Below are 19,920 nucleotides of genomic sequence, written 5' to 3' on the forward strand. Positions count from 1 at the left end.
AAAATAAAAAACGTACAAGTCATAAAAAAATAGTAAAGTAAAAAAAAAAGTAAAATAAAATAAAATAAAAAAGTTCTGTCAGTTGCGACTTTGCTGTAACAGTGGTGAATACCTTTCTTTAAGAGAACAGCTGTGGCGTCACATCCGTCGTCCAGCTCGGCGTTGCTGGCCGCTCCGTTCCTCAGAGACGACGAGTTCTTCTTTCTCCTCTCCAGAAAACGAACCACATGGGAATTCATCCTGGAACGGACACGCGATTCAGTTCACAGCCGACAGCTCAGACCACGTCACACACACATGTCAGCCTGTGAGAGGGTCAGAGTGCTTCTAGCCCCGCTGGTTAAGGAAGGTTATGTTGTATTATATTTGTTATTGAAGGAGAGCCATCTGGTTGAAGGTTCCTCACCTTATTAGTCATTTCTATTATATCGATAAGCAGCAATCAGCGCTGATCATACTCACTTCATGATGAGAATGTAGACGAAGTACATCAGGACTAACGTGAGAGCTTCCCACCTGAAAACACAGTGTGTGTGTGTGTGTGTGTCAGTGAGAGTGTCTGTCATTTATTCAAACATTCAATACTTCTGTGTAAAGTCCACTCACCAAACCACCTTCTCATCATATATGAACTGTAGAGAAGAAGTAAAATGAAAAATGAGTGAACATCATAGACTTATCTATACACACAGCTGGTTAGTGGTTCATTTCATTTATTCATTTATTTGTAATGGGACTCTGCATATTCATGAACATACTGTACAAAAAATAATAATGCGTTAGCTCAAGAGCTAATTTCCATCTGCAGTCCCATAATATACGTATATGTTGATATATGAAGTTGGTCCTCACCACTATAAGAGCAGAGATAGACAGAGTGTAGTAGACAGAGTCTCTGAGCAGAGGCCAGCAGGAGAGACGAATCGTCTGTGGAGCAAGCATACACACACACACACACACACACACACACACACACACACACACACACACACACACAGGGGGAGGGAGAGAGAGAGAAGTGAGACAACTAAAACCTGCAGACACTGAATGACAATTTCTGTCCTGTTGAATAACACATCCCACAAGGAGCTCACTGCTGTGCACTACTAACAAGATAGACCAAGCTCTCTGTGTGTGTGTGTGTGTGTGTGTGTGCATGATACAGGGCTTTTAATGTTCTCTAAACTGTTCTCAGAAAATGAACTTGAATGTAATGTTTCCCAGAGGCTTTGACACAACATCTGTCTGTCTGTATATAACACTGTCCACGTGTGTGAAGTAGCTTCACTTGGTGCTGTGACTTCCTCTGTTCTTCTGGATGCATTCTTAATGAAGCAGCGTTTGAAATGTTTGAAGGTATAATATGTAGGAATTCCCCCCATCTAGCGGTGCGGTTGCAGATCTGAACGTATTCTTGATGTTGCATTCAGGTGAAATGGGGCAGACATCAGACAGACAACAGACACTGCATGTAACAGGATAAACAAGCGTCTATGTAAACAAGTGGTCCGCCAGCATGAGGCAAAACAATACAGGCCTGACAACATGTTGTCATGGTGATGTGGTATTGTTTTACCGTCTTTCTCTGGTGGAGTAAAATGACATCCGGTTGGTTTGCCGACGGCCGTCTGCCTGACTGCACCTGAATGCAACACCAGTGCCTCCTCTTCCTCACACTACACAGTGGTGACAGTTTTAACAGGCCGAGCCCACAACTCATTCTAAGGAACCAGAAAGCTTTCATTTGTATGCAGCTGTGATTCACCTTCAGTGAAATACGGATTTATGAAAGACATGTTTGATTTTTGCTGATAGAAAGCCAAATAAGTTACATACTGGGGCTTTAAAGACTGACAGAAGAACATTACTGAAATGATTTATGTCTGTGTGTGTGCATGTGTGCTGTACCTGTACAGTGAATATCCCACACACTCCGATAATGCAGAGAATGTTGAAGACAGCTGAGCCCACGATGGTGCCGACCCCGACATCACTATTGGTGATGAACACTCCTGTGGCACAGAGACAGTAATCAGACAGGAAGTGTTCACAGAGTTACTGTTCATTTCTCCAAAATATGTGAGAGAGAGTGTGTGTGTGTGTGTGTGTGTGTGTGTGTGTGTGTGTGTGTGTGTGTGTGTGTGTGTGTGTGTGTGTTCCTCACCGATGACAGAGGTGAACAGTTCAGGAGCTGAGCTGCCTGCTGCCATAAAAGTCGCTCCTGCAACATCCTCACTCAGATGAAGACGCTGACAGAAGGAAGGAAGGAAGGAAGGAAGGAAGGAAGGAAGGAAGGAAGGAAGGAAGGAAGGAAGGAAGGAAGGAAGGACACTGTTAATAACAGATCTCCATCACAGACCAGTGAGTTTCTGTCATTAGAGGAACAGTCTGGTATCTTACCTCACATATCTTCTCCAGCGAGGGGACAAAGTAGTCATCACACACCAAGGCCAGGGCATAGAACATGTACATAGCCTGCAGGGCACAGAGAGAGAGAGAGAGAGAGAGAGAGAGCTTCAGTGTGTGTCTACCATTTTATTTTATTTCTTTTATGGTTTATATTGTTTTTACTTATTCCTTTTTTTTAAAACTATCTATTGTAAAGCACGTTGGTTCACTGAAAAGGGTTTTTGTAAAGAACATTTACTTTTACCATTAGCCTAAGATGGTCTAAAGAGAACGCAGAGCAGCAGCACATTTACCTGCCTCACTGAGAGAGACTGTCGCTATTTACAGAGAGTGTTATCTCAGAGCCAACACTGAGCCAGGTTTAGCATTAGCATCAGTTAAGCATGGATAGTGTATCTAGACACTGGCTCAGATGATATTACAGTTTTAGAAAATGCCACTATTTCTACACTTGAGGTGTTGTACAGTCTGATGGCAGTGAGGACAAATTAACTCCTGAACCTCTCAGTCCTGCAGAGCAGTGAGATGAGACGTTGGATTCTCTGACTATAATAAGCTAGATCAGGGGTCTTCAACGTGTGTCAGACCATGGACCCCCAAACTGTTGGAGAGATGGAGCACGGATGCCCCTACTACATAAGCCTACATTGCATGAAATGTAAGTGTTTTATATGAATGAATGAATGAATTTATATTTATTTAAATGTCATGCACCAATTAAGGTGCCCAGCCTATAGGGGCTTACAAGACACATTTCATATTTAGACAACAAACAAAATCATCAGAGCACAGACAAAACAAAAACAAACAAAAAAATCCCACATGGAATTCACATAAATAATTCACCTTTCTTATTGTCCAGGCACGTTTTATCAAAGTAGCTATAGTAAAGACTTCTTTTCTGAAGAACCATTCCAACTTTACCTCAACAACTCAGGCTTCACATTTTGCATTTTCTGAAACAAAAACTGCCTGGCTTCGTCATTTATATTAAACAGGGCCTAGTGCCATTAATAAACATACCTTGTTATTGTGCATTCAATACTAAGCTATTCAATATTCATGTTTTTATTTTCAACAGGTACAGTGAGTAGGGAGGCCGTGCCATTGCCATTTATGAACATACCGTATGATTGATTGACTGATACCAATGCCAATATCAACAGTGTCTTTCAATTGCATGATAATCATGAATACAAGATATTCAAATAGATGTTTTTTTTAAAACATAAATGTGGAAACGAAAAAATTGTCTAATCAACCAAATATTTCATGACCCCCTGCAGTATCTCCACACACCCCCTGTTGAAGACATCTGAACTATATTAGTAGTAGTGGTAGTAGTAATAGTATGTTTTTGGACTTATATAATACTATAATACTTGGAGTTTTAGATGGGCTTTCCTGGGGGCTTGTGTCTGTTACTTTACATTTTTGTTGTTGAAACAGCTGAAAACTGACTCCACATGATCTTTAAGCTTTTAAGTCACATCTCAGTGCTGATGATGCAAAGTGTTCACCATGTGACATTTATTAAAGAGCTGTTTTTGATCCTCTCTGCTTCTCTTTCCCAAGATTGTCCTTCGCCGTATTGAAACCGATTTAAACCCACACACAAACAGGAACAAGCTGTCATAGAGAAGCAGAGACAGTATCAAACGGAGCGTGCAGCGCTGCAGGTGTCACTCACACAGAAGACGTGCAGGCCCACAGCTCCTTCAGTTCGCTCCTGGTTGGTGAAGTAATCTCTGGGGAATTCATGGATTGCTGTGGAGAGAAAAACAACACATCCTGAAACAGTGGCAGGAGAAAAATATGAAAAATTCAATATTAACTCCGCCGGTGAAACCTGAATAAATACATAACAAGAAGAGATACACGTTAAATAAATCTGTTCATCCTTTGCCCTTCAGTGATTTTCAGTTCAGCTCTGGGCAGAGGTTTCACCTGTTGGCTGTTAAAAGGTCGACAGTAAAGAAAACACAGGAACAGGAGGAATGGCTCTGTCACAGGAGACAGAGACAAATCTGGACAGCAGATATAAATCTATTTTGTTGAAGAGACCAGTGTGAACATCACCAACACACACAAACAAATAGAGGATAAGAACTATTTCATGTGCAAGGTTTCAATTACAAACTAGAATCACCTCCTTGTGCTTGTCTGTTTCCATCATTTAGACTAGTTCCAAATTATATATCCCCGACATCCATCCATGAAGACTTTTGACCTCTGACGACCAAATTCTAATCTGTTTATTCTTGAGTCAGAGTGAATGGTTGTGCAAAATTAGAAGATCTGACGAGACTTTCCTGAGGTGTTGTGTCCATAAGAATGGGACAGACATACCAACACACAGACAAAAGATAACCCCAAAACAACACATCCAGCTCTAACAGTCGACTAGTGGTGAAGTGTGAGTGAAAAGCAGAGCTTTACATAACAAGAAGCTGTTGAAGTTGCCCTTGTGTCCAAGGTCCAGGCTGCTGCTGCTGGTTTAATGGTGAGGGGAGTGTTTTCTCAGCTCACTCTGGGCCTTAATACCAATCCAGGGTTCCCACTCTTTTCTTGAAATCATTTTCCAGGACATTTTCAGCTGCTACATTGTGACAGACATGTTATTACGCCATACACTGATACATCATGCTTTGGAGAAGTGTTCTTTTCCACAGTTGTCCCTTATTTTGTACATTTAACCCGTTTGTTTCTATGTTTATTCCTCTCTCAGCCCCAGAAGTCTGATTTAAAGATGTGCAGTCTATGACTCTGACTGAAAATGAAATCATCTCTTACATGGTTAAAAATTATGACAAATTTATCATCAACATGTTGTTTTTGTTTTTAAACCACGTCCACTACAGCTCTCTACTGCTCCTCTATCTGCCACTCAGCAGAGGAAAAAACCCTCATGCTCGCCGTCCAATACTAAAAGCACTCATCAACTTAAAGGTCCAGTGTGTAAAATGGGGGGAAAACCGTGATATCTAGCGTTCAAATTCTCCCCCCTCCCGTCAGCAAAGTGACGGTGTCCAAAAAACTTGTTTACCATGACGGGGACGACTGGGAGTATTTCAGGAGCATGGAGCGATGAGGTGAAGATCTAAACCAAAGATATTCAATAAATGGAAAGATACTCCATGAGAGGCTCCAATGATATGAAATGGTTTCACTTCCTGTCTCTCTAAATGGGCGTGGCCAACCGTCAGTTTCACTTCCTGTCTCTCTAAATGGGCGTGGCCAACCGTCACCACCTCGTCTGTGAACGTGTGTGTGGATTTATACAATCTGTAGGTAGATGAAAGTGAGATATTTATATTTTCTTATGATAACATTAAATATTTACACTACTAACAGTAATATTTAGCATGCCAAAAATAATTTAAATCATTTTCACGGGAGTTCGCGGCCGTTTGTTTGACGTTGCCTAGGAGATCTGTACCAAATCTGGCGAGAGTGTGTCGTAGAGACAGAGACAGGTCTGGAACAAAGTGGATTTTCTCCTGATGGGTCCGTCTGAAAATTGCCATTTTCGTGTCAAACTGTTCAGAAGAGATGTGGCTTGTGAAAAATTAGTCCAAAATTTACTTCAGTGACTGTGGGGAGAAAGGACAGACCAGAATCTGTGTTCACGTTCAATTTTCCCATTGGAGTCAATACACTCCAGGCTGCCTCTGGTCTCCCTAAAGGGGCGTGGCCGTGCAGAAGCCCACGCCAATAAACCTTGCCAATTATTACACACTGGACCTTTAAAGCCTCTAGTTTCCTCGCTAGGCACTTGTTTGGAAAAGAAATCCTTAGTGGGGTCTGAAAAAGTCAAATCGAGCTCTGGTAGCTGATGTCACGATGTGATAAATAATTTTCCAGGACAACTTTTCAGCTTTTCAGGGACATTTGACTTTTTTTTCTCATTTTCCATGAGTGGAAAATTGGTCAATCCTTTTCTAGGTTTTTCAGGACGGGTGGGAACTCCTGCAATCACTCACGGTCTGAATCTCACAGTCTGAGTGTTGTTGTTGACCACGTTCATCCCTTCACGGCCACAGTTCAGCATCTTCTAATGGCTCCCTCCTGCAGGATAATGCTCCGTGTCACAAACCCCTTTCATCAGCATGACAGTGAGTTCACTGCCCCCCCCCATCTCCACCCTGTGAGCCTTACAGACAGACACCACTGCTTAAGTATAAGTATAGGAATCAAAGGAGAGAGTGTTGAGTAAGACGTTGCTCTGGCGACCCCCTCGGCCCCGCCCACCTGTCCATCACTGTCTGACAGCAGCCAGTCACCACGCACCCACATCTACCTCCTATTCATTCACAGTCATCATGTGTTTCCTGGTGCATACAAGCTGCTAAAAATAGCCACAGCCCACTGTGCCAGTGTGTGTGTGTGTGTGTGTGTGTTGGGATTTGGTTGGCTTGCTCTGTGTGTGTCTATGTGTATGTGTGTGCTATCTGTGTGCATGTTTGTTTGCTGTATGTGTGTTTCTGAGCATGCGCTTGTGTAACATGAAGACAACCCAATGTGCAGTGACATTCTCTCTCTCCACCGCCGAGAGCCTGTGAGTCAGACGGCTTCAGATTCAGACCCAGACCCCCGAACACAACAAGTGTGTGTTCACAGGAAGTGACAGCAGCACGGAGAGAGGAGAGAGCAGAGAGGGAGAGAGAGGGTGGGGGATGGGGATGGGGATGGGGATGGGGATGGGGGGGTATGCTGCTTTTGGCAACAGCATGTTTTTGTTCATACCAATAAAACAATTTGAAGTGAACTAAGAGAGGGGGGCTGCATTATTTGAAGACCTATTGTGTCACAGCGGTGTGACTAGACTGTCCCATTTCCAAGGCTCCTTCAAAGGCATTCTTCTTTCTTCTTTTCCTATCCCAACATTCATTGCTCCCCAACAACAGGAGCAAAACCCCACCAGCAGAGAGAGAGCCTGAGCCTGAGCACCACACTGTCGAATGAAGGGGAATGGTTTAACTGTTAACCGCCGCCGGCCTTAAGACATCAAGTTTTGTTGGGAAAAAGTTACACGGTGCCAAGGTTGCTAGGCAACAGGGAAGACACCACAAAGGTCCTTGGGCCAGACCATCCTGTTTCGGTTCAGCCTCTGTTGTTGTCTCCAGTGGTTATGAAGGGCCACACCTTTGTCAGCCCAGCTGGAGAGCCACACATGATGTGAAGCTTCCACTGCACAAAGTCTTTGAGAAACTATGACAACCACAAACATGAGGAGGTCAATGTAGCTGTCCTCAGTTTAATATTATCACTGTGGGTGGATGTCTGTAAGTAAAACATAATCATTTTTCATTTATCACTACATGTCAGTGCACTTATAGTATAAAAAGTCTAATATAAATAGCCTACAACATAAAATAGCCCATAAAAAGAGCATGATTGCATTTAATGCTATTGGAATAGATAGGCCTATATAATATACAGAATTGGAAAATTTGAAAAGGTGTGTTGCATCGGATGATTTGGCTGGGCAGCAACAAAAATATTGGGGGCAGAGACATGCAGATTGCAAAACGTGCAAACTCAGCTGTGAAACTATAATAGACTACTAATACAACTTAGATAACATAGGAACCAGAGAAAAGAATGAACAAGAATAAAAGGTATTAAAGGGATAGTTCACCCAAAATTCAAATTTCACTCATTATCTCCTCCCCCTCATGTGGACTAAGGGCTGGGAGAAGTTTCAGAGTCCTCCGTGGCTTCTCTGAGTTACAGGGGGTCTCGGTGTAGCAGTGCATGTCCATATGACGGTTGAGAACGGAGCTCACTTTTCTTCGTCCAAAAAGACACACCAAAAAACATCCAAATACCTCCATAGTGCTCGTCTGTCATGTCCCTCTTGTATTGAAGCCCCAACATGAGAAATTGTTCTGAAAAAAATTAATAAGTCTATGTTTTAAGCTTGTTTGTAGGGGAAGCTCCCAGTGTTGCTCTGCTGGAATCTCGCACGATTTGCGGAGCCGTGAACTGGGTGTCAGTGCAAATCGCACGAGATTTGGACGGACCAGGAAGAGCAGTGCTGGGAGCTTCCGCTACAAACAAGCTTAAAATATAGACTTATTTAATTTTTTTCTGAACAATTTCTCATGTCGGGGCTTCGATACAAGAGGAACATTACAGACGACCACTATGGAGGTATTTGGATGTTTTTTGATGTGTCTTTTTTGAAGTTTTTGAAAGTGAGGCTCATTCTCAACCGTCATATGGACATGCAGTGCTGCATGGAGCCCCGCTGTAACTCAGAGAGGGCACGGAGGACTCTGAAACTTCTCCCAGCCCTTAGTCGACATTTGAATTTTGGGTGAACTATCCCTTTAACAGATTTAATTGGAACTGGTCTTGCAATTCACTAAACCGTGTCTGTACCCATGTGTGAAAAAGGGCCGTGGTTAAGCGATAATGTAAAGGAGGAGCACACCGACACCTTCAAAATCAAAATAGCCAATGGGAAAGCTAAATTCGTTAATTATTTTTCATAGTTTTCATTGGATGGGCAGATGATTCCTCCTCGCCCACCCCTAGACACGCCCCTGCATCTGGTGGAGGTGAGAAGCAGAGTGAACAGAGCAGAGGGGCAACACAGACAGACAGACAGACAGACAGACAGACAGACAGACAGACAGACAGACAGACAGAGAGACAGACAGACAGACAGACAGACAGACAGACAGACAGACAGACAGATAGACAGACAGACAGACAGACAGACAGACAGACACACAGACAGACACACAGACAGACACACAGACAGACAGACACACAGACACACAGACAGACAGACAGACAGACAGACAGACAGACAGACAGACAGACACACAGACAGACAGACACACAGACAGACACACAGACACACAGACAGACAGAGAGACAGACAGACAGACAGACAGACAGACAGACAGACAGACAGACAGACAGACAGACAGACAGACAGACAGACAGACAGACAGACAGACAGACAGAGAGACAGACAGACAGACAGACAGACAGACAGACAGACAGACAGACAGACAGACAGACAGACAGACAGACAGACAGACAGACAGACAGACAGACAGACAGACAGAGAGACAGACAGACAGACAGACAGACAGACAGACAGACAGACAGACAGACAGACAGACAGACAGACAGACAGACAGGTTAACAGACAGACAGACAGACAGACAGACAGACAGGAGGAAGATCTGAGGGAACAGGGAGGAGGAGTTGAGATGTGGGGTAGATCAGAGAGGTGTGAGGCTGTGAAGTCAATGTCTCTTTACAGTCTGACCAACACCACACACTAGTCACATTCACCCCTTCATCACACACAGTCATGCAGTCATTTGGGATGTCCAAATGGTGCATTTCTTCCTGGTGATGCTCCAGCGGGGGGTATTTGGGTTCAGTATCTTGCCCAAGGAGGATACTGCGACATGTGGACCAGACGAGCCGGGGATCGAACCACCCGACCCGCTCTGCCAGTGGTGAGCGACTGACCAGTGGTTTGGAACAAGATCAGCTGAAACACTTAAAGGTTAAACCGCCCATGTGAACCGCAGCTGAATGACATCGAAAAGCTTCTTCCCACGACTGACTCAAAGGAAAGCTGTGGCACAGTGCTCTTTCTTACTCTGTGTGATATTCACTGTTACAATTACGAACAAAATCACGAACAAAACACTAAAAATGACTGAAATCCCAACAAAAGGAAAGGTCAAATCAATTCTATTAAAAACCGCTGAGGAGGATTCACGGCTCTGTCAGCGGCTCGGTGAATAAGTCAGACTCTGTGCTGTACAGAGAGGAAGCTTTAACATTTTATGTAGCTGTCAGAAAGATTTCTCATAGAGCACACACATGATTCATCATTAAACAAACTGGCAGTGTGGCCGGTGTGTTTGACTGGTGTGTGTGGATGCTGTGGACGTGGTTTCCCCTCCTTGGCTGTGGAAAGAACCACACCTGGCATAACTGCATCAACCACAGCCATTTTGTGATATTTCCTTGTGCTCGTATATTTTTTTTGTTCTTTGTGCTCTGCTTTGAGATTCAGACTCACCCCATCGCCCCAAATCCCTCTCAAGTCCTTGCTCCTCATACAATATAGGTATTAGGGCTGTCAAATGTAATGCGTTTTCATCCTGTTAACACATTTTTTCATTAACGCCGATAATTTTATCGCATGTTAAAGGGATACGCCAACATTTTTTTTGTGTGTCTTGCCTCACTCCTGAGTCCATGACCAGCAGATAGACACCATCCTTTCCACTGTGCGTGCAGTAACAAGGGAGATACGGGCAGAGCTGGTGCACCACTAATTAGCTTAGCTCAAACGCTGGAAGTGTATAGGTAGTGTTAGCCTGCCTCCACCTAAAGTCATCAGAGAAACTCTTCAGCAACTCTAAACGGAAACCGGCGGGCCGATCTTCGTCTCAGAGCTGACAAAACTCCGGTAAGGCATCTTGAGCGGTCAAATGCCGCTAACGGGACCAGATCGGTCAAAACGGAGGGTTCAAGCAAAGACGGTTTATTTTGGTTCAAGCTAGCTACATCCAGGGTAGGTTAGCTTCCTATTTCAAAGTAAAAGCACAAATTCTATCCTCATGGTTTTCTGTATGTAAAAGGCAACGGGTGTTTTATTTTATTTTGTGAAAGTAACCGGAAGTGCGTTGGTCACAACGGCTAGCTTGAGTAGCGCAGAATTCGTCCGAACAAAATTGTAAACAGCTTGTATTTAGACAAATTAACCACACACTGCTGATCTAAACGGCTACTTTTTCACAGTATACAAGGTCCGTAGTTCCATTAGAAACAATGAAGAATAGATTAACAACATTAAAATTGCAACGACTTCACCAGGACTTAAAGTTGAAGTTCAGACTGTCATTTATTCCAAGCATTAGGTGCCAGAAACCTAAATGCTTTCCTAGCCCAGTTCAGTTTATATCACATCATGTCATAACCTCTATCTAGTCTCCATTTCCTGCCCTCTGATGTCTCTTCCCCCCTCCTGTGGCTCCCTGCGTTCCAGCCCCAGTGGAGTCCCTCCCTCTATCTCACCCAGTCCAGATGAAATCCTATTTCAAACGCACTTTTGGTTCCTAGTGTGTGTTCTTTGGGTCCAGAATCAACAGTCAAATGTGACACCACTCTCTCATTCTGCTCTAATCCTGTTGAAAATTCTGCAAAAACAGGACATGAGTGAAGAACAGTGTTGTATAATGTCTGGATGTGACAAAAACTACTGCTTAGTGCTGTGTATCTGAATTCACTGTGTTCTGAGACAGATAAGTTATAATACTATTTTAGCATATTAATGTGTTTTTCAATGTACATTTCCAGACTTTTGGCACCATATACATATTAAAAGCATGGCATTGTTTCCTTTTTGTTTCCAGTTTAGGTTTTCAAAGACGAATTTAGTTTTAAATTTCAAGTTTGTACAAATCTGTACACAACTCTACCCTGACTCAGGTCATCAAAAACCAGAGCAACAGTATCAACAGTTAAAACAATAAAGAGTTAAAGGGAAACTTTTGTTTTCACGGACCAAACCTGTGAGAAGCTGATCCATGAATATACAAAATGAAATTTCAGTTCATTCCTTCAACAAACATCTGTATAAACTTTATAATGAACTAATTAGATCACTGTGGTTATTAGTATATGATCTGCCAGCCACGCAACCTCTCAGTCAGTTTAGATGCTGAATCCACTGTTAGTGTCTCACATGAATCTTCTGTATGAATTCAGAGAATAAACATATTAAGTTGGTCATAATTATTCATGTAGATTCATCACACAGAGACACACACCTTGTTTTCATACACCTGTGCAGTTTTTTGAGACATGAACAGACTGTCACTGAGCTCACACAGTTAAACAGTTGTAATGCAGCAGGATGTGAAAGAAAGTTCAGAAGTTAAAGTCACTATCACACTGTCTCCTTGATCTACCTGTCTTATGTGTGTGTTGATATGTGCATATTTATGTGTGTTGATCTGAATTAACTTATTTCAGCCAACCTGCTCGACCTTTAATGTTCTCAGACATCTGATTATAACAAGTTAAATAACAAAGACTGTTATGTGAACACAACAATAACCAGCCTAACTTATTTCACAGACTGTGAACATGGGCTTGTGTTGATGATTACATCATCCTGTTACTGGAGCCACAGGCTCGTGAAAAAAAAAAAATACAGCAATAATTTCTAAAGTCACTAACAACACAAACCACCACACCTGAGAGGCTTTAACACAACCTCATCATTAGCAGGACGTAAACATTTCACATTTGACCTCTGGGACTCAGCAGAGCCACCTGGAAAAATGAGTGTGATGCTGAGTAAACTAACAAACACGCATGAAAGCATATTTTGATTTGGGTGCTCGCTAATGTGCTAGTTAGTCATCATGGCCCATGAGCATCATGATATACATGGTTATAATGGAGGTCAGTGACCTCTCAGGGCCAGCACAGGTCAGATACAAATGAAACCTCGGGGTATTTACATTACATGCTGAAAGTTTGATGGTTTAGTCATGTTATGTTCAGTCTGCACAAATACTGTCAGGTTTTTCAGGGAAAATACAGGACCCAAATGCAGACTCGATGAACAAAAGGCTTTAATTACCAAGCTCAGCACAGGAAACACACTATGGAATCATGAGGACAAACGACAAATGAACCGACAAGAGACAAAGGGAAACACAGAGGTTATACAGTATACACAAGCAAACGAGACACAGGTGAGACACATGAGGTAATCAAACAGGCGGGAAACTTAACAGGAAGACAGGACTAAGACATGGACTTCAAAATAAAACAGAACATAACAGGAAACAAAAGAAACAGACCATGACACATAGGACAACACAGAACTTCAAAATAAAACAGGAACTAAACTTAACTAAACAGGGACCCACAAAAGGACATAACACGAAGACAAGACAGACAAGGAACACAACAGAGTCAGAACCAGTCTGGACTGGGCAGGAAGCAGTTTATATGAAAGAGGAAGTGACTTGACTGATCTTATATGACAATACAGAAAACAAAGTAGCACAAACACACAGCTCCACTGAGGCTGATGTCTGTAGGCTCACAGTACTGTGGTTTAAACATCAGCAAGCTGCTCTATCTGCTGTGTGTTTGGTTCATATGATGTTGTGTCTGTTTTTAGTGTGAACCACCGCTCTGGAAACATTCTCTAATCACTCTGACTCAGCCTGTAGGTGAGGATGAGGAGAAACCTTCAAATATCAAATGTTTATAAAAATTACACACTATAACTCATGTGGAATTAATCACTCCTGAGATGTTTTTTTTTTCTTTTCTGAGCATAACAGAAATGCAAGGCAGAGCTTTAGCCACACACACACACACACACACACACACACACACACACACACACACACACACACACACACACACACACACACACACACACACACACACACACACACACACACACACTCACGGTCTGTGCTCAAATCCCCAAGCTGTGTGAGATCAATGTGGATTTACCCGAGTGGAGACGGACAGCTCGTCACTCCAGGGGCAGAGAAACAACAGTCAACCCCCCACCCCCACCCCCACCCCCACCCCCCCATCCCAGACCCAGGCCGCCGCTGCCACCCCCAAACACTTATATAACAGCAGGATCATTACGTAAGAGTTGTGAAGCTCCACAGAGACTGACAGAGACAGAGGATCTAAATCCTATACATCATTAAAGGATCTGAGCAGGCAGCGGAAAAGACACTGCTGTATGCTGATGACAGATGGCTTCTCTTCTATGACAAAGCATGTCAGCATCTGTTCACAGGAACACACACGTGTATACGTTCAGCGTGTGGAGGGAGCATGGCAGGTACAAGCAAACTAACACAAACACAACAGTCCTGATGTCACACCAAGATCCTGTGTCAAACTTTACTTTACTTTACTTTATTTGTTTATTTGACTGGGACAGCGCACATCAATGTACATATAAGAAACATGTAAATGTGCCGGATTATAGCATCGATGCTAATTTCCATCCGGAGTCCCAGGACATAAATACAATACAGTAACAGGGGAACACAGTTATATACACGACATGACGAAGTAGACAACAAGGTAAAAAACAGGTCAGATAATCAGGCCAGTAATGGAACCTGGACAGTTTGGGAAATAAAGTGCAAAGTGCTGGGCCATCAAACAAACCATCATCAGCAAGACAGCCCTGTATATCATGGGCTTTAAAAAATATATTACAATTTGTATACAAGATTAAAAGTCACATTTTTAAAGGGATAGTTCAACATTTTGGCAAATTGGCCCATTGCCATAATCCCTATAGTCACCAGTAGGTTTGTTACCTTTAAACCAACACTAAGGAACTTTTCAACCTTCATAAAATATTTTCATAACTTTTGTGATGATACATCAACTTACAACAAGTTGAATGACACCTCTGTCATGGCCTGAGGGGGTCTGGATCTCTTTCTCTGGCACTAAGCAGCTTTGAGGAGCATGGTAGGAACCCTGCTCTCACTTAAGTTTCACTTTCACTTTTGCGAGTCACAACAAGGAGGGAACAGGCAAAACGGCACTTTAGCAATGGATTATGTTTGTGTTTTCACTTTGAAATGATCCACTGGAAACAGAAACTTAGTTTTGATGTCTTCTGTTAATTTTAATGCAGGATATTTACAGGGCTTCACGCTAGTGTTCATGGGAAATGGAGTCTTCCTTCAGGCAAAACACTACCGCTTTGGTCCACAGGCACCGCCAAACTCAACCAAAACTGAAAGTTCTTTAGTACTGCTTTAATTGTTGGTGCAAGCTATTTTTAGAACGGCGGAGCAGAGCTGCGAGCTGTTCAGAGCTACGCTACGGAGGCAAATGGAATTTCTTGATTTTCCTCATCAAACTCATCAAATACACAATCCAACAACTCCACAACGCTCTGGTGGACAAGTTTGACCTGCACATTCACCACGCTATGAGATAATAACAGAATATTATGAGACAGAGTTGTTTTCAAGGTAAATTCATGCAAAACTACTGATGCGCTTTCCTGTCAGGGGCAGTTTTCTGGCAGTCTCTGCATTTGCTTCGAAAACAACTCATAGTGTGGTGAATGTGCAGGTCACAACTTGTCCATGAGAGCGTTTGAGTTGTTGGATTGTGTATCTGATGAGTTTGATGAGGCAAACCAAGAAATCACAATAGCCCCCATATCCAGACATCTGGATCTTAAGTTATCAGAGAAAAAAGTTGAGCTAATGTCACTAACTTTACATACTGTGTTTGATACAGGGTCAAAGGCTGACAAGATCTTTCCAGAAAAACCCTGCTGACAACAGCTGGGAATGAAAGCTCCTCTAGATTAGAGTTGATTCCAAAATGCCAAGAATCTGCTGTCTGTATATATATCAACACAACATTTAAGTCCATTCGTTTATATACGAACTACAGTATGGAGGGCCAACATTACAGTGTGACGGATGGATAAAACCAATGAACCAATCAGAACAGAAGCTGTTAATCAAGCCCAGTCTGGACACACCCACACACACCAACACTTCTCAAATGTGGATCAGGTCTAAGCCTGTTCATTGATGAGACAAGCTGGTTAACAAGACTGTGATTGGCAGAAGTATGGACTCACTCAGGAATGTCATCATCATCATCATCATCATCATCATCATCATCATCATCATCATCATCATCATCATCATCATCATCATCATCATCATCATCATCTACCTAAAGGAGGAGGTCAGAGGTCAAGCAGAGTGAATGCACCAGGGGTTTAGATAATAATCAATCACTACAGAGTTTCTAGAAGCCACTCAGGGCTCTGTCTGATTTCCCAGCATGTAGTCAACAACAACAACAACAACAACAAAGGATAGCATCTTATTTTTTCTCATTGAAGATCCCAGGTCAAAGAGCGTGGACTGTAAGAAACAACAGGAAGTCAAAGTAGTAAAATCTACCAAATAAAGCCAGGACTAACAATAATTTGAGTTATATGGAAACAAGAAAAAAACAGAGAGACAGAGAACGGATGCATGTGATGAATGAGCTGCTGTCTGTAACGCATGGAGTGTGTGTGTGTGTTACTCCCAGCAAAAGGTTACATGGTAATACTGGTATTTAATCTGTGAAGCAGCAAACGTGGGCAGAAAGAAATCAGATGATGACCTGCATTGACCTGAATTCATATTATACAACAGAGAGATCAATACAGAGTTTCTACAGATGATGGTGATGTAGCCACTGTAATATTATAAGTTGTGTAACTGTCACTGCTCACCAGTGTTAATGATAAAACTCAACTCATTTTAAGAAACGCAGCTGGTTATTTCAGCCACATCACTTAACAGCACAGAGCACACTACATCATGAGGTGGCTCTGGCCTCCGCTTGGGCACCAGGATATCTTAGCATCAGCAGCTGCTGCAGTACAGGATATTACTGGGTGATTCTCTGAATTTGGTGCACTTTGCGTCCCTCAGGTTTACCTCAAAGATTTCCAAATAAAGTAACTTTTTTTTTGCATTTTAAAGCCATAAATTGATGGATCCGTGTGTCTTTGGATTATAAAACACAAAAAAAACAAAAGAAATCTTTTAAAACTTTTTTTTTTCATGGGTTGCTAATTGGAGAAGATGACAGCCAAAGTTGTATGTCCCCGTTGACGAGAATCACTTTTTCATTGAATTTAAAAGAAATAAAAATTGCAATTAATCATTTTTTTTGTTCTATTCCTGACTACTTTAACCAAAACAATAACAAAATCTGAAAAAAATGGATCAACTATTTATGAAATAGCAATATGTCCCCCAGTTTTGTTTAACCCCGTAACCAACAGTTCCCCAGTTCAGTTCAACGTCCTCAGCACTGAAGAAGTGATCACTCAAGTCTTTAGTAGAACATTGTAAAGAAATAAAAATGTTAGCATCTTTTCTTACATATATTTCATCGTTTTTTAACATCATCAAGCTCAACCTTTCAACCCCATTTTTATAAATAAATGATAGTTAACAATTGTTTAGGAAAAAACTAACAATCATGTTGAAAAGTATTATAATTTCATGATTTACTACAGTCATGTGATGCTACATGCCTAATTAAGAATTTCTGGCTAGCTGTTAGGGGATTGAGTTATTGTTACAGGGTTGAAAGACAACCTCAAGACAAAGTGTACCGAATTCAACGAACCACCCTGCTAACTTTTGGCTTGATAACCTACAAAGCAGTGTGTCACCTTTACAGTCCTGGGGCCTCATTTATCAAAGAGCGTGTAAAAGTCCTCTTAAATTTTCAGTACGACGGAAAGGCAAAATGTGCGTACGACCAAAAAATATACACTCTTTTCAGATCTATCAAACTCCGCGTACACACGGCTGCACGGTATTTCCCTTGATAGATCACACCGGACCTGAGAAAAGCGTGGATGAGAACACGCCTCATACCCAGCCCCCTAAACGGCCCCATACAACCATATGTGGTCAATGCAAATCAGTTACGTGCATATTAAGTAGCCATGTGCACTCTGGAAACGTGTGGAATGACGTCAGTGGAAGACGGTGAAGACAACAGACGGACGGAGAGCGGAGAAAGAAGCGGAATTTCTCTGAAAGCGAGTCTACACGGTAACACGGCAATATCAGTCAGAAACATCATCTTGCATTGAAAGGCTACAATAAAAACAAAAAACTCCCAAATCTAAATGAAACAGAACAGAAAGAAGAAGAATCATATTTATTCTGCCCCTTATTTTAGATTATGTCATAATAATTTAAAGCAGGGTTTCCACTGCCAGTTAGTACTTTGCACCCCTTTCCACTAACCCCCAACTTCCGTTCACTGGAAGACTTTGATTTTCATTTGTGCATAGCTATATATTTAAAAAAAAAAAAAAAAAACATTGAAGTCCACCAGTCTGTGACTTTTCCTAAAATGATGTTGGGCAGCACCCATTTTTGTTAAATACAATAAATATTATTCACACAAAAAATATCGATCATGTTTTCTCATTTGCTTTGATTTGCTCCGACATTATTGGGCTTGCTGCTTGCTTGTGTGTGTCCAGTCTGGCTACGTAACACACGCACATCGCAGAAATTATTTTCCAGACTGGACAGACTGGTTGTGGAAGAGGTGTAGCCTGCATGCAAGGGGAAAATATCAATATGATATCAAAAGAAAACGAAATTCGTTTTATAAAGCCAGTATTTAGGAGCAAACTAGTGTAAATGCACAGGGGAAAAATCAGAGTCGCTGTGCTTTTCATGTAAAGTGCCGACGTCAGCACGTGTGCGGCGGTGGTGGTGGTGTGGTGGTGGTGGTGGTGGGGGGGGGGGTCATGATCACCACCACTTGCTACTTCAAACAGTGTCCGCGCTCCTCTCTCCCTCGCATACTGCAGTTCTCTGACTCTGCAGCGGCGTCGCCAATTCCTCCTGTTCTTCAAAAAGCGTGTAAATGCCGGTACGCCATGGTCGGACTGGTCGTAAATTTCGGCACTTTCTCCCGACAGGTTTTGGTTTGATAGATCCCAAATTAGGCGGAGAAAAGTGCGTACGCACAAAACGGGGGAAAGAGCGTGTAAAAAAACGTGTATCCACAATGATAAATGAGGCCCCAGGTGTGTAGCATCAGTTACAGTGTGTGTACATTCTGTGTGATGTCTGACACCAGCTGCAGGATTCCAGCTGTGAACCAGCTGCTGACCACGTTATAGTTAACAGCTGCCAGCGGTAATGTAAGCAGGCTATAGGCTAAGTAGCTTTCAGTTCCTGTTGCTGTCCCTTCACATTAAGAGCACTGAACCGGTGGCGGCACATGGCTGGTTGAAATGATCAGGCAGCCTCAATAATGTGCCAACAAAAACAGGTGAAAAGTACAATCAAAGTTTGCTGTGTTGTTATGACAACTGAGATCGTCTCATGCGATCTCAGTGATTTGGGTTATGATAAGTCCTTCCTTCATCACTGTATTTTCCTACACAAAACCTAGCCCAGGGATCCCCAATAGGCGGCCCGCGGGCCACGTTCGGCCCGCGAGAGTAAAACATGGTGTGTCTGACTCACACAGTCTCTCAGGTGGCTCTTCTTGAGGTGAAGGGTTGTACAGATGCTGCTGACAGCTGTATTTGTGGAGATTTTGCAGATGGGTTTAAAATCTGTACAAATGGTATTGATGTCATAGATATGTCAAATATGTAGAAAGGTTGCTCCTTTCTTGCTGTGTGAATAATTTCTTTTTGCCTTTGTGAATATCATAATATATTCCACACACAACTACTGCTCCCTTGTCGTTGTCTTCCTTTATGTTACACCTCTATTTGGGAGCTCTAAATTAAAATGCTAGGATGCATTTATTTTATCTAAACAGCAGTGGCTGTTTTTTGTGCAATTTTTCTTGTTTGACCCTTTGAGACTACCATGCCTAAATTATTACTTCTAGAATGTAGGCTACTATGCTTTTCTTCAATTTTATCAATGA

General features: G+C 42.3%; 1 protein-coding gene across 1 annotated transcript in view; it reads right to left on the bottom strand.

Annotated features, from left to right (window-relative positions):
* LOC146973900 (sodium/potassium/calcium exchanger 3-like) overlaps nt 1-19,920 on the bottom strand; it is a 118,255-nt gene that overhangs the window by 22,549 nt on the left and 75,786 nt on the right. The window contains exons 3-10 of the mRNA XM_085800916.1: nt 4,100-4,176; nt 2,401-2,475; nt 2,165-2,249; nt 1,909-2,012; nt 853-927; nt 607-632; nt 463-516; nt 113-240 (exon numbers count right to left, since the gene is read on the bottom strand). Coding sequence (XP_085657042.1) covers nt 113-240; nt 463-516; nt 607-632; nt 853-927; nt 1,909-2,012; nt 2,165-2,249; nt 2,401-2,475; nt 4,100-4,176 — 624 coding nt within the window. The remainder of the gene's footprint in view (nt 1-112; nt 241-462; nt 517-606; nt 633-852; nt 928-1,908; nt 2,013-2,164; nt 2,250-2,400; nt 2,476-4,099; nt 4,177-19,920) is intronic.

This window comes from Trachurus japonicus, chromosome 15 (genome assembly GCF_045865225.1).
Source record: "Trachurus japonicus isolate A0001 chromosome 15, Traja_1.0".
NCBI classification, from domain to species: domain Eukaryota; kingdom Metazoa; phylum Chordata; class Actinopteri; order Carangiformes; family Carangidae; genus Trachurus; species Trachurus japonicus.